At 42.3% G+C, this 13,645-nt stretch overlaps 3 protein-coding genes across 4 annotated transcripts in view; 2 read left to right on the top strand and 1 right to left on the bottom strand.

Annotated features, from left to right (window-relative positions):
* LOC122867428 (microfibril-associated glycoprotein 4-like) overlaps nucleotides 1-13,645 on the bottom strand; it is a 439,962-nt gene that overhangs the window by 276,418 nt on the left and 149,899 nt on the right. The window lies entirely within an intron of this gene.
* Nucleotides 3,378-13,645, top strand: part of LOC122867426 (microfibril-associated glycoprotein 4-like) — a 29,876-nt gene continuing 19,608 nt past the window's right edge. The window contains exon 1 of the mRNA XM_044178219.1: nucleotides 3,378-3,417. Within this exon, the coding sequence (XP_044034154.1) occupies nucleotides 3,393-3,417 (25 nt within the window). The 5' untranslated portion in view covers nucleotides 3,378-3,392. The remainder of the gene's footprint in view (nucleotides 3,418-13,645) is intronic.
* LOC122867431 (microfibril-associated glycoprotein 4-like) lies at nucleotides 7,621-13,313 on the top strand. 2 transcript variants are annotated; one of them, XM_044178233.1, is made up of 7 exons: nucleotides 7,621-7,785; nucleotides 9,717-9,770; nucleotides 9,970-10,125; nucleotides 11,151-11,189; nucleotides 11,274-11,370; nucleotides 11,675-11,842; nucleotides 12,225-13,313. In XM_044178233.1, exons 1-7 carry the CDS (start codon nucleotides 7,636-7,638, stop codon nucleotides 12,476-12,478), a joined length of 918 nt encoding a protein of 305 aa, XP_044034168.1. In that variant the 5' UTR covers nucleotides 7,621-7,635; the 3' UTR covers nucleotides 12,479-13,313. The 2 variants fall into 2 exon arrangements, with proteins under 2 accessions (XP_044034168.1, XP_044034170.1); XM_044178235.1 differs by having other exon boundaries at nucleotides 7,669-7,771.

The following is a 13,645-nucleotide window of genomic DNA, read 5'->3' on the forward strand; positions in this document are numbered from 1 at the left end:
ATGAAACATCTGATCTGACTCTTATCGAGTTATTCATTCATTGATCCAGCCCTTCTTTTAAAATAATGATAATGAGTACTCTTTAAAAAATGACCAAGTGATTTAAAAACATTTAGAGAGAAACAGACGCAGTAATTAAGGAAAGATGTGCAATAATGTGAGTAATGCAAACATGCAACACTACTTGTATTATTACCTTGTTCCTCACACACTCAGATGCCTGTACAAATATGCAAATGCACAGAGGGACCAATCCATTCTCACATAAGATAAGCCACACCCTGACTCCACCTGCGCACGATGATGTGAGATGACTGAAAGCTCCAGTGACTAAATGGACCTTGTGCTGTTTTCTCAACTGCTTTTCACAAAGTCACCAATCAACTTCTTTCAAACTCTGTTAATGTACATTATCTTGTATAAATACACTTAAAGGTACACTGTAGCTACAAGTGACAGTTAGCTAACATTAGCCACCATAAGCTACCAGAACAAGTAAGCAGGAAAACTGCTGTTTTATTGCCTATGAATTCCACTTTTTGTTTATAAGAGCAACATTATGTTAAATAACTTACATAATCTCGCTTTCAGTCACGTGTTTGTATTTTCAAAAATCTTTTCCCACCTAACCCGCCGTTAGCTTTCCAGCGACACTTGTTCATCAGTTAGCCCGGTGAGTAGCCACTCGGGCTCCTACAACTAAATATTTTATGAAGATGTGTGGATGAATTTCACTGTGACACCATTTTGCCACATTCATGTCACATCGGAGTTAATTACGAGATTTCCGACTTGTTAACAGCGTCAACATCCGAGTCACGATTACAACCCCCGACTTGGAACTTAATAATAAGGAAGTGCCTGAAAACCAAACATGGACTCCTCCCATCAGCCAGACGCCATTGTTCAAATAAACCCAGATTTAATTGGTGTTATTGTCAGTGCACAGTGTTTTTAACCCTCACTCAGTCTTTCCTTCTCCTCCATTCATCCCGTATGACGCGTGAATCTGACCGCTGGACGACTCACCAGGAACTGGTAGATAGATTCATAAAGCCTTATTGGGATAAGCACAATGTTTTCGCTCAAGTTGAGACTTTTTAAACAATATGAAACTGATTGACCTCTGCAGCCTGTTTGTCTTAAAAAGATAAAAAGTAGCACCGAGAACCACGTTAGCTAACGTCCACTGTGGGATCTGCAGTCTGCAGCTCTGACGTTTGATTGGATGAAATATGTTTTAAAGAAACAAGATATAACGTGCTACTCAGTGAGATTTAGGATTTTGTTTCCTTTGGACAGAGCCATGCTAGCTGTTTCCCCCTGCCTATCTACTGCTCCCCTGGATCCATGTCCCTCAGACCGATGTAGATGAGATCTTTGGCCCACACACACGGCTTGATCCAGGAGAAGTTTGGCAAGTCAGGAATCTGGTGAACAAGGACCGACATTTAAAGGCACAGACAGTAACATCCGGTCTGTGTGATGGTATGAACAGAACACCGTTCGCTAAGTATGGACCTCCAAAACAAATCATCTCATATCAGTTCGATCAATATGTAGCTGGAGCTAGAAGCTGGTTAGCTTAGCTTAGCACAAAGACTGGAAACAGAGGGAAACAGCTAGCCTGGCTGATTGTATGCCTGATGCAGAACTGAAACTGTATTTTTCAGCACTACAATCATCATGGATCAGATTTCTCTCTTATTCTAATAAATCATATGTCACATGACTGCGGCGTGTGGTATAAATGAAGAAGACAGACTTTTAAACAGATTGTATTAACGTGGTTCTGTGTGAACACATGACAAACTACAGACCCAAGAGTGAGAGCTCATCATGACATCTGATTTTACGCCTTAAATTGAACGACATAAAATCAGAAACCTCAGATAAAAAGTTGGTGTTAGGGGGGTCGATAGGTACTCACAGTTAGTACAGACTGTACAGCTGAGCTTTAATAACCAAAACTTAAAAATTCTCCAAAGTGACACAAAATGAAGTTGAGAGAGAAAATTTATATAAAAACCAGAGAGGCATCTGATATTCAGAAGTGCAAACTTTATCAGGCCGTGTTCACAGCAAGCAGGAGTGGATTTTAACAAGCTACTGTGGATTCCTGTGATAACGATGGACAGGTGCGACGTTCTGCAAGATCACATGTTTCGAAACGTGTCGGCAGCGTGGAGTGTGGTTCGGCCCATATGGGCGCCTAACGGTGGGGTGTAACAGAAGGATCACTGTGCTGCTCCAGTATCACGAAACATTTCATTTATTACAATAAAGCATGTGTGGGAAATCTGTTGGCATCGTCAATGCCACAGGGCTGCACTTCACACCAGAAGAAGAAACAATGCGTAACAGGAAGATGGGAGATAAAACATAAGAATCAGACATCAAACCTGCCAAAATCAACTCAGCTGAATATTATTTTGCAGCCTTTTATTGACACTGATACGCACCGTGGTCTTATTAGTGTTTAACTTTCGTTCCAACTCCTGAAGTAGCTCCTGCTCCTCTTCAAACAGAGACTCATTTCTTCTATAACACTCAGTCTTTTGCAGATAGTAATATTTCTATAATGTTTGAGACCAACTTACCCTTCATAATCAGTTTCTAAGTATATTCTTTATTCTTGCTGTATTGTAAAATGGCTGCCAAGTACATTTCTGGCAGGCTTCACACTTCTGTTTTTAATTAATATTCATATGGTGCTCATTTTGGTGTATCAGCAAAGATACAGTGTAACAGTCAGCGAAGTTACTTTTATTCAGGTACATACATCACGTCAGCGCCATGAAACAGCTGTAAACACTTAAAAGGAGATAATGTAGGAAGAATTAGCACAATAATACAACAACAGAGCTGATTTTGCAAATATAATTTCCGGCGTCTTATTTTACTTTAATGAAAACGTTCATCTTTCTTCTTTACGTAACATAAGTTAGCTTGTTTTAGTATCAGGACAGTCACGTAACATTATGTTAATAGAAGGATTATTTATTGTATCGAGTTAAAACTCAATCATACCAGTAAAATATCTTTTGATTCCCTGTTGCTTGGTTTGGGCATTTCTTTCATTCGAACATCCAAAAGCAGCACAAACATCTGGCATTTTCTATGTGAACTGGTCAGAACCTGCTGCAAGATGGCGGCAGCAGAGATGCACCTCACAAGCCAGATGCAGCATCTACGTGTAAATGATCTATATATTGTGACTAACTAGTGCTAACATGTTCCCGCCTGCGAGCATATAAGCGTTTAGCTCAGCAGCTGCAGTAGTTTACCAACCAGACCCAAATATTTCTCAGAGAACTTTGCTTTGTGTGTCGCCGGCGAGCTGAAAGGGAGGCTGCTGCTTCCAAACTGCTGGGGCAACGTCTGGGGTCCTAATGTCACCTGATGTAGTTTTTACAGGTACAAGTTAGAAATCTTCTGAAATGTTTTCTTTAATTCACAGTCATCATGTACTACAGGACCATTGGCAAGAAGAAACGATGCGTAACAGGAAGATGGGAGAGAAAAAATAAGAATCACACAACAAACCTGCCAAAATAAACACAGCTGAATATTATTTTTAAGCCTTATATTGACATTGATACGCACTGTGGTCTTATCGGGGATTAACTTTCAGTCCAACTCCTGAAGTAGCTCCTGCTCCTCCTCAGAGTGACTCAGTTCTTCTGTAACACTCAACTTGTTTTGTTTTCTTTTTTGCAGTATGTGATGATTGTGAATTGAATAAAAACATTAAAGCAGAAAGCAAATTTGTTCCATCAGTTAACTCTTCTTTTATTACTTTTTGTAGGTTAGTAGCAGAGAAAACTGAGCAGCCGCTGGATGAAATGGTGTAAAGTGAAAGTGTCTCTGGTTGTTCTGAACCACTGACTGTTTAAACGTTACATTAAGTTCTGAACCCACAAGTATCACCACCTCTGCAGCTTTACAGAGCTTTAAAAAACAACATGTCTGCCCAGAAAGTCTGAATGATGCTGTGGATCCTCCGTCTCTGTAGCTGGTAGATAGATTTTTCTTCTTTTTGTCTTAAAACCGACAGTCAGTCACTCTCTGCTGCAGACTGTACAACATTAATAACACTATTGAATGATTAAGTCCATACTGGTGGAAACATGTTGAATAAAAAAAGAAACCTGAATTGTGGGATTGTGTGGCGTCGCCTACAGAATGTCATGATGTTGAACAGTTAGCTCTTGTTAGCCTGCTAGCCCCACTGAGTGTTATTTGTTAGCTCTTGTTAGCCTGCTAGCCCCACTGAGTGTTATATGTCCCAGTACGTAGTATGTCAAATGCAGTTTGCCAAAAATACCAGGATGTCCGACTGCATCCGGTCACATTTTGCAGTACGCAAGCCAGTGTGCTTTCTGGCTATTCTGACCCACAATCCTCTGCGCAGCATGAGTTTGAGCAAGAGGGTCAAAGTTCAAGGCGTAATGTGACGAAGTAGTGTGTCCCAGTTGTACGCGTACAGTACGTACTAAAAGTAAAAAGAAAAAGTACGATTTGGAACGCAGATTCAGTCTGATGCACAATTACAATCATCAATTTTCCAGCAGTTTGGTTTCTTTCAAATGACACAGGATAAAATAAAATGGACTGTTAACAATGCGTTTTTTCACACATAAATACTTGTTTTTGCAGATAGTTATATTTCTATAATATTCAAGACGAACTTACCCTTCATAATCAGTTTCTAAGTATGTTCTTTTTTCTTGCTGTATTGTAAAATGGCTGCCAAGTACATTTCTGGAAGGCTTCACACTTCTGTTTTTAATTAATATTCATATGTTGCTCATTCTATAGAGTGTATCAGCAGAGATGCAGTGTAACTGTTAGCTAAGTTACTTTTGTTCAGGCACATACATCACGTCAGCGCCATGAAACAGCTGTAAACACTTAAAAGGAGATAATGTAGGAAAAATTAGCACAATAATACAACAACAGAGCTGATTTTGCAAATATAATTTCCGGCGTCTTATTTTACTTTAATGAGAACATTCATCTTTTTTTCTTTATGTAACATAAGTTAGCTTGTTTTAGTATCAGGACAGTCACGTAACATTATGTTAATAGAAGGATTATTTATTGTATCGAGTTAAAACTCATTCGTAACAGTAAAATATCTTTTGATTCCCTGTTGCTTGGTTTTGGCATTTCTTTCATTCGAACATCCAAAAGCAGCACAAACATCTGGCATTTTCTATGTGAACTGGTCAGAACCTGCTGCAAGATGGCGCACCTCACAAGCCGGATGCAGCATCTACGTGTAAATGATCTATATATTGTGACTAACTAGTGCTAACATGTTCCCACCTGCAAGCATATAAGCGTTTAGCTCAGCAGCTGCAGTAGTTTACCAACCAGACCCAAATATTTCTCAGAGGACTTTGCTTTGTGTGTCGCCGGCAAGCTGAAAGGGAGGCTGCTGCTTCCAAACTGCTGGGGCAACGTCTGGGGTCCTAATGCCACCTGATGTAGTTTTTACAGGTACAAGTTAGAAATCTTCTGAAATGTTTTCTTTAATTCACAGTCATCATGTACTACAGGACCATTGGCAAGAAGAAACAATGCGTAACAGGAAGATGGGAGAGAAGAAATAAGAATCACACAACAAACCTGCCAAAATCAACACAGCTGAATATTATTTTTAAGCCTTATATTGACACTGATACGCACTGTGGTCTTATCTGGGATTAACTTTCAGTCCAACCCATGAAGTAGCTCCTGCTCCTCCTCAGTGACTCATTTCTTCTGTAACACTCAACTTGTTTTGTTTTTTTTGCAGTATGTGATGATTGTGAATTGAATAAGAACTTTAAAGCACAAAGCAAATTTGTTCCATCAGTTAACTCTTCTTTTATTACTTTTTGTAGTTTAGTAGCAGAGAAAACTGAGCAGCCGCTGGATGAAATGGTGTAAAGTGAAAGTGTCTCTGGTTGTTCTGAACCACTGACTGTTTAAACATTACATTAAGTTCTGAACCCACAAGTATCACCACCTCTGCAGCTCTACAGAGCTTTAATAAACAACATGTCTGCCCAGAAAGTATGAATGATGCTGTGGATCCTCCGTCTCTGTAGCTGGTAGATAGATTTTTCTTCTTTTTGTCTTAAAACCGACAGTCAGTCACTCTCTGCTGCAGACTGTACAACATTAATAACACTACTGAATGTTGTACAGGGTTTTGAGTCCTACTCCCCCTCCTCCATCTGCCTGGGAGAGTCCTAATCCCTCCTCATCTGGCTCACAGGCTAACGGTCCTCTCCAGACTGACGACTCCCCCCCTTCCCCGCCTGTAACCTCTGCTGTGTGCCTGACTGCTGACCAGGTGAGAGGACAGCTGATGAAACTCCACTCAAACAAGGCTTCAGGCCCCGATGGTGTTTGACCCGGGGTGCTAAAAGCCTGTGCCCCCCAGCTATGTGAAGTCCTTCAACATGTCTTCAACCTGAGCATGAGTCTTCAAAGGGTCCCTGTTCTGTAGAAGACATCTTGCCTTGTTCCTGTGCCGAAGACGCCGCGTCCCAGTGGCTCCAAGGACTACAGACCGGTGGCACTGACCCCCGATCATAATGAAGACCCTGGAAGGCCCATGGTCAGACCCCTTCTGGACCCCCTTCAGTTTGCCTACCAGCCCCAGCAGGGAGTTGAGGACGCCATCATCTTCCTGCTGAACCGCATCCACACCCACCTGGACAAGCCGGCAAGCACGGTGAGGATCATGTTTTTTGACTTTTCCAGTGCTTTCAACACCATCCGGCCAGCTACCACACAGAGTCCTGCCACCTTCAGAAGTTGTCTGATGACTCTGCTGTGGTGGGATGTATCAGCAGTGGTGATGAGACTGAGTACAGGGCTGTGGTGGGAAACTTTGTCTCATGGTGTGAGCAGAACTATCTGCAGCTCAATGCGACAAAGTCGAAGGAGTTGGTTGTAGACCTATGAAGGGCCAAGGCACCAGTGACCCTGGTTTCCATCCAGGGGGTCAGTATGGACATTGTAGAGGAGTACAAGTACCTTGGAGTACACATGGACAATAAACTGGACTGGACCAAGAACACTCAAGCTCTTTACAGGAAGGGCCAGAGCCGCCTCTCTTTCCTGAGGAGGCTGAGGTCCTTCAACATCTGACAATCGACAATGCTGAAGATGTTTTATGAGTCTGTGGTGGCCAGTGCTATCCTGTATGCTGTTGCATGCTGGGGCAGCAGGATGAGGGTAGCGGATGCTAACAGACTCAACAAACTGATCTGGCCAGTGACATTGTGGGGGTGGAGCTGGACTCTGCCGGTGGTGTCAGAGAGGAGGATGCTGGCCAAACTACATGCCATCTTGGACAGCGTCTCCCACCCGCTCCATGACGTGCTGGTCAAACAAAGGAGTACCTTTAGCGCAAGACTCATCCTCCCAAAATGCACCACAGGCAATGTCTGGGGTCCTAATATCACCTGATGTAGTTTTTACAAGTACAAGTTAGAAATCTTCTGAAATGTTTTCTTTAATTCACAGTCAACATGTACTACAGGACCACTGGCAGAAACATAAACTCTGTTTAATAATCTGAAAGAACTGAATTATTTCTGTTTGGAGAAGAACAGGAATCACTGGAGGCTTTGGATGAAAGACAAACACCCAGACACGATCATTGGTTTTTCTAAGAGGTGCGACTGGGTGACGACACCTTCTGTAGATATAAGGAGAAGCAGCAGTTTGTTTCCTCTGAAGGTGAAGCCACAAAGTCTCTTCAGTTCAGGTGAGTTCACACAGGTAAGCATGTCTGATAATTCACCTGTGTGTAATATTATTCTCTCAGAGGCTTTGGTGATTTTTTTTAACCCAAAATGGCTGAATTAGCAAAACGTTGAGCTAAAGTTTGAACATTTTGTTTCATTGTATTAAATTGCAATAATATTAAAAATTACATGTCAACTGCAAAACAAAATGCGACCGTTTTATGAACTTATTGATAATCGTGTGTGATGATATTTTTTTCCTCTGAATTGAGTCTGTAAGGCCATATTCGTGCTTCTTACTACCACTCTGACTTGTAGTCCTGCCAACAGGCTACATCAGATTAGAGGTGATTCAGTTTTGGTAACTTTAACTTTAACTTTTCTTCATTCAACTTTATGGTCATTTTGGAGGCTGTAGTTTGTGATACTGTTGAATTGTGTTTGATTATTACTGAGAGGTGATTCTAATAATCTAAAATCTTTGGACAAGAGTCACGAAATAATGATTTAAAATCACAGAAAGACCTTGAACCCTAGTAAATTATATTCAAATCAATTTTATTTATATAGCGCCAATTCATAACAGACGTTAACTCATTGCACTTTTACTATAGAGCAGGTCTAGACTGTACTCTTTATAATATTATTTACAGAGACCCAACAAATCCCACCATGAGCAAACATTTGGCCACAGTGGCAAGGAAAAACTTTCTTTAAGAGGCAGAAACCTCGAGCAGAACCAGACTCAATGGTGGGCCGTTTTAGGTTTTGAGAGAGAGAGCGAGAGAGAGAGAGAGAGAGAGAGAGTGAGAGGGAGAGAGGAAGATGTTGAGAGAGAGAGGGAGAGGAAGAGAGAGAGAGAGAGGGAGAGGGAGAGAGAGGAAGAGGGAGAGAGAGGAAGAGGGAGAGGGAGAGAGAGAGAGGTTGAGAGGAGAGGAGAAAGGTGCATCATGGGAAGTCTCCTGGCAGTCTAGGCCTATAGCAGCATAACTAGGTTGGTTCAGGACTCACCTGAGCCAGCCCTAACTATAAGCTTTATCAAAGAGGAAAGTCTTAAGCCTACTCTTAAATGTGGAGATGGTGTCTGCCTCCTGAACCCAAACTGGGACCTGATTCCTGAAGTGACCCTGCTTCCTGGGAGCTGAAGAAGAACAAAATGAAGACTTTGGAGTGGCCTAGTCAAAGTCCTGACCTGAATCCTATTGAGATGCTGTGACATGACCTTAAAAAGGCAGTTAATGCTCGAAAACCCTCCAATGTGGCTGAATTACAACAATTCTGCAAAGATTTGGGCCAAAATTCCTCCACAGAGCTGTAAAAGACTCACTGCAAGTTATCGCAAACGCTTGACTGCAGTTGTTACTGCTAAGGGTGGCCCAACCAGTTATTAGGTTTAGGGGGCAATCGCTTTTCCACACAGGGCAACGTACGTTTGGATTTTGTTTTCCCTTATTTAAAAACTGCATTTTTTGTTTATATTATGTGTTTATAATATGTTTAACATATTCTTCATGACCCAGCCAGGTTTCAGTAAGACAAAATAAGTCAATATGATACTCTGATATTAAATCGTTCAGTAGTACAGCTTTGAAAGACAGAGATCTGATGTTTAAGACTCCACATTTAATTCTCCTGTTTTGTTGTGCTATTTCAGCGTTTTTGTTTAGGTTTTGATGTACAGCTCCTCTTCTGTTAACTTTTGTTTTTATTAATTTAAGTGGTCGGGGGGCAGACACCGTCACTAAATTCTATTTAATAGAAGAATTGTCAAAATTAGTATCTAATGCAGTTTTGTGGGGGAAGTTATTCCTGTCACTCCACCTCTGTTGTGCTGAGCTTCCTGTATTTTTGTGGGGAGTGAACCTGGACACCAAATTTCAACTGTGCTTATTCTGCATTCACATAATAATCCGTTCATGTGAGTTTACTGAACAATTGTTACATTTCTTCTTGCTGTATTTTCAGAGCATCAGACAGATTTTATCCATCAGCAGTTTCAGCAGAAATCTGACAATGAAGGTAAGTTTGTGAACTGATAGTTCACAGAACAGCTTAGAGGTTTGTGATATCAGTAGCGTAGATGGTTACAGATAATTACTGTCAGTCAGCTCCAGCTTTTCTGTCTCTCAGAGCTGACTTTGCCCACAGCCATGAAACTGGAGGCCAAACGGTTAAAACAGTGTACACGATTCAAAAAGTCAAATCTCCTCTGTTCCAGCTGGTATCCGTCGTCCTCCTCCTCCTGGCTCCACTGTTGACCAACTGCCAGCAGGCCGTCCTCCCAGTGGACTGCAGTGACATCTATCTCCAAGACAAGAGCCGACCCAGCGGAGAGTACACCATCTACCCCGCTGGACAAAGGTCTGCTGTCCAGGTACACTTCCCCCTCTCTGGGACGCAGGTTCCCATTTGTGCTGGAATCAGACTCCAAGGTATTTCTTCCTGAGTCAGATTAGGTGATCACACTGTAGAGTCACAAAATCTTGCCGTGACAACCTTTGAACCCCAACCAAACACAGCCCCTTGAGAGAGGAGGCGTCAGGGACTGACTGTTCGCCCTGACAGCAAAAACATCAATCCGCGCTCTGTGCTCCTATTGGTCAGTGTCAGCAAACATTCACACATCACACAGGGGATAAATCAAGCAGCTGTCCTGCTCAATGCCCCTCATGTGTCGGCTCGGACCAATATCGGGTTGATATCATGTCGTCTGATTCTGACATCACGTGACAAAGGAGACTAGACGTCACCATGACAGTTCAGTTTGATTTATATTCATACCAGAAGTGATCTCGCTGCACTTCTCACAGTGAAATCTCTGATAGAAATACCGGCCTGGTACAGATACAGGCAGTCGCAGCAGCAGCAGAGGTCGTGAAAGAACGTGATAGTTTTATATTGGTGTTTGGCCAATTCCATGGCCCGTCCCTCGCAGGACAATTCAGACTCAATCAATGTGAATAATTACATGATCATATAATATTCTGGTGTACGCTGTTAGAGCTGACGGTACCTTATTACTCTGAAGTGTGCTGTAACCTGCTGACACCGCTGTCACTGCAGCCGGTATCACACAGTTGGTGTTCAGTAGTTGTGGGTACCGTGTGTGTACTGCTGAAGGCTGTAAGTTTGAGTTTTGAGTTGAATTGCTTCTATTCTTAGTTTTTATTTTATACACTTAGAATGCATCTGTTTTATTTGAAGTTTCCATATTTATCTGTACTTAGATCTGTCTCTGGGCTGCTGTAGCAGCCGAATTTCCCCTCTGCGGGATCAATAAATGATAATCTGATCACACACCTTGTACTAATAATACATTAAATAACACACAGCCTCATAAGTATTAACCTGATGTACAAGTTTGATCAGCGATTCACTGATGAATGTGTTTGTGTGTAGGTGTACTGCGACATGAAGTCAGAAGGAGGTCGGTGGACGGTGAGTATTTTAACTTAAGTGATTTTCCATGTGAACACTTCCTGTTGGACTTTCACAATAAACAATACCCCCACCCCTCCCCAGGTATTCCAGAGGAGGATGGACGGCTCGGTGAACTTCTACAGGCCCTGGGATCAATACAAGAAGGGTTTCGGCGTCCCGTCTGGAGAGTACTGGCTCGGTGAGAGACTAAACCTAACAGTCATGTGACTTTGTGAAACTCGCTGTTCGTAGTAAGTAAGTACTAAATTTTAACTGTGTGGTGTAAAACCAGAAATGGGACTGTGACCAAGTTTCATGACTCGTCTTTAGATCAGTGAATTATCTTTCTAAAAGTCAGTGTTTTAATGTTTTAATGAATTATCTACACGTCTGTACAAAATGTCAAACTGTGCCCAGTTAGTACATGTGTATATATAGTGTGTGTGTGTGTGTGTGTGTGTGTGTGTGTGTGTGTGTGTGTGTGTGTGTGTTTGTGCGCTCAGGTCTTGACAATATCTACTACCTGACACGCAACCGAAAATATGAGCTGCTGGTCGACATGGAGGACTTTGAGGGGAATAAAGTGTTTGCTCGGTACACTTCATTCGCTGTCGATTCAGAAAGATCTGGATATCTGCTGCGTGTATCTGGATTCATCAATGGGGGGGCGGGTGAGTTAGAGTCTGTGTTTCAACTGTTCAGTTATTTAGTTACTTACTGAAATGGCAGTTGAGTTCAATGAGACGTCATTGCCACCAGAGTGTTCACCTGTTTGCTCAGATAATACCCATTATGTACACACCCATGGCCGCGGAGCACGATGCTGCCAAGGCAGTCTTTGTGTGGACCGTTTAAATGACGACGACCTCTGGTGTGTGTGGATGAGTCCGTGTCAGTGAGGTAAAACCGTGATGGAGCAGCTGGAGACTTCAGGTGTCTGGAACGTAACGGGGATCACCAGCCTGTCTGACAGAAGTCTGCAGCTCTTTAAGGTTCAGCTGATGTTTATACATCATGCAGATGTACTAACTGTGGTTCTGTGTGTTTCTGTAGGAGACTCCTTGAGTTACCACGACGGACAGAAGTTCTCCACCTTGGACAAAGACCAGGACTCTGTGTCTGCCAACTGTGCCAGAACATACCTGGGGGCGTTCTGGTACAAAGCTTGTCACCATGCAAACCCAAATGGGGTTTATCTTTGGGGGGCTGACCAGATTGTCTCTGCTATTGGAATGGGCTGGCACCAATGGAAGGGCTTTGACTACTCCCTGAAGACCATCAGCATGAAGATCCGTCCTGTGCAGTAAATCTCCAAAACCAACGTACAGCAGAATATCAGCTGATCTCTTGTGATTTCTTTCTCTTTCTCTCATTAAGCATGTAATCTCACTGTGGGCCGTATTTTCCTGAAACTGGGTACAAGCACAATCCACCAGCACAAGAACACCAACTAATATTTGTCATTTTTGTTACCATCTGTGGCTCCAAGCAGTCGCCGCTCGCTGCAGCGCAGAAGAAACGCTGAACAGATTATATCAGTCGGAGGAATCAGCAGGTGGAGTCAGGCGGAGATCAGTAACGACCAATCACATGAGCTCCTCTCATCTTTAAAAGCAGCAGACAGAGGAAATATTAATTGCACCACCTGGTCAGCCTCAGCTGCACCACCTGTCTGGTGCAGAGAAATGACCAAACACAGAGCGCCACCAGCTGACTTCTGCCTTGTGCCAGCAGGAAAGTAGGGCCCATAATCTTTAAATGGAAACACATATGTAGAGTCTGATAGTGTGTAAATCGCTGCATTACCTGCCAACACAATTTTAAAGAGGAAAAGTATAGTATCAGGAAATCTTTGCAGTTTTGCAGTTCAGTTACAGCCAGTTGAAGGTTGACGGACGTCAGCAGCTGAAGTAAATATTTCCATCTAAAATAAAAGTCCGAGTTTGATTGTGTGTGTGAGCAGCTGCTGGCTGTAAAGAGAAATGATTCTCTGCTGGTTAAGATGTTGCCTTCAGTCCGCTGGCTGCAGCTAAACACACTCTCAACTTTAAAGTCAAACTAACTAGTTTCAACATAACGTTTGGTGGAGGCTTGAATCTTTATCTGCTGCACGGTGACAATAAATGAGAAGCTGAGCAGAAAGCTGATGTGATGTCTTCACTTTGTCTCCTGTGAGTTTCTTGCAAATGAAATCAGTTCCAACACTCAGGTGTCATGTCTTGTATCAGCTGAACAAACAGCAACAGGTACAGCTGGAAATCCTAAGTCTTTGTGCGGTAAAAAGTTTTAGCCATACATTAGAAACGGATTCATCTGCATGAAACTGTATTAAAATGCTGTAAAAAGGCTGTTAGATGTGATTTTGTTCAAACTGTATAACAAGGATGAAACATCTGATCTGACTCTTATCGAGTTATTCATTCATTGATCCAGCCCTTCTTTTAAAATAATGATAATGAGTACTCTTTAAAAAA

The sequence above is a fragment of the Siniperca chuatsi genome, linkage group LG20 (assembly GCF_020085105.1).
Source record: "Siniperca chuatsi isolate FFG_IHB_CAS linkage group LG20, ASM2008510v1, whole genome shotgun sequence".
NCBI lineage: Eukaryota > Metazoa > Chordata > Actinopteri > Centrarchiformes > Sinipercidae > Siniperca > Siniperca chuatsi.

Bases quoted from the DNA above. Each gene is read 5' to 3' on its own strand.
- LOC122867431 (XM_044178233.1), top strand. From the start codon at position 7,636: ATGAAAGACAAACACCCAGACACGATCATTGGTTTTTCTAAGAGGTGC. The intron at 7,786-9,716 runs GTAAGCATGTCT...CTGTATTTTCAG, and splicing joins GTTCAGGTGAGTTCACACAG to AGCATCAGACAGATTTTATC. The intron at 10,126-11,150 runs GTACACTTCCCC...GTTTGTGTGTAG, and splicing joins GACAAAGGTCTGCTGTCCAG to GTGTACTGCGACATGAAGTC.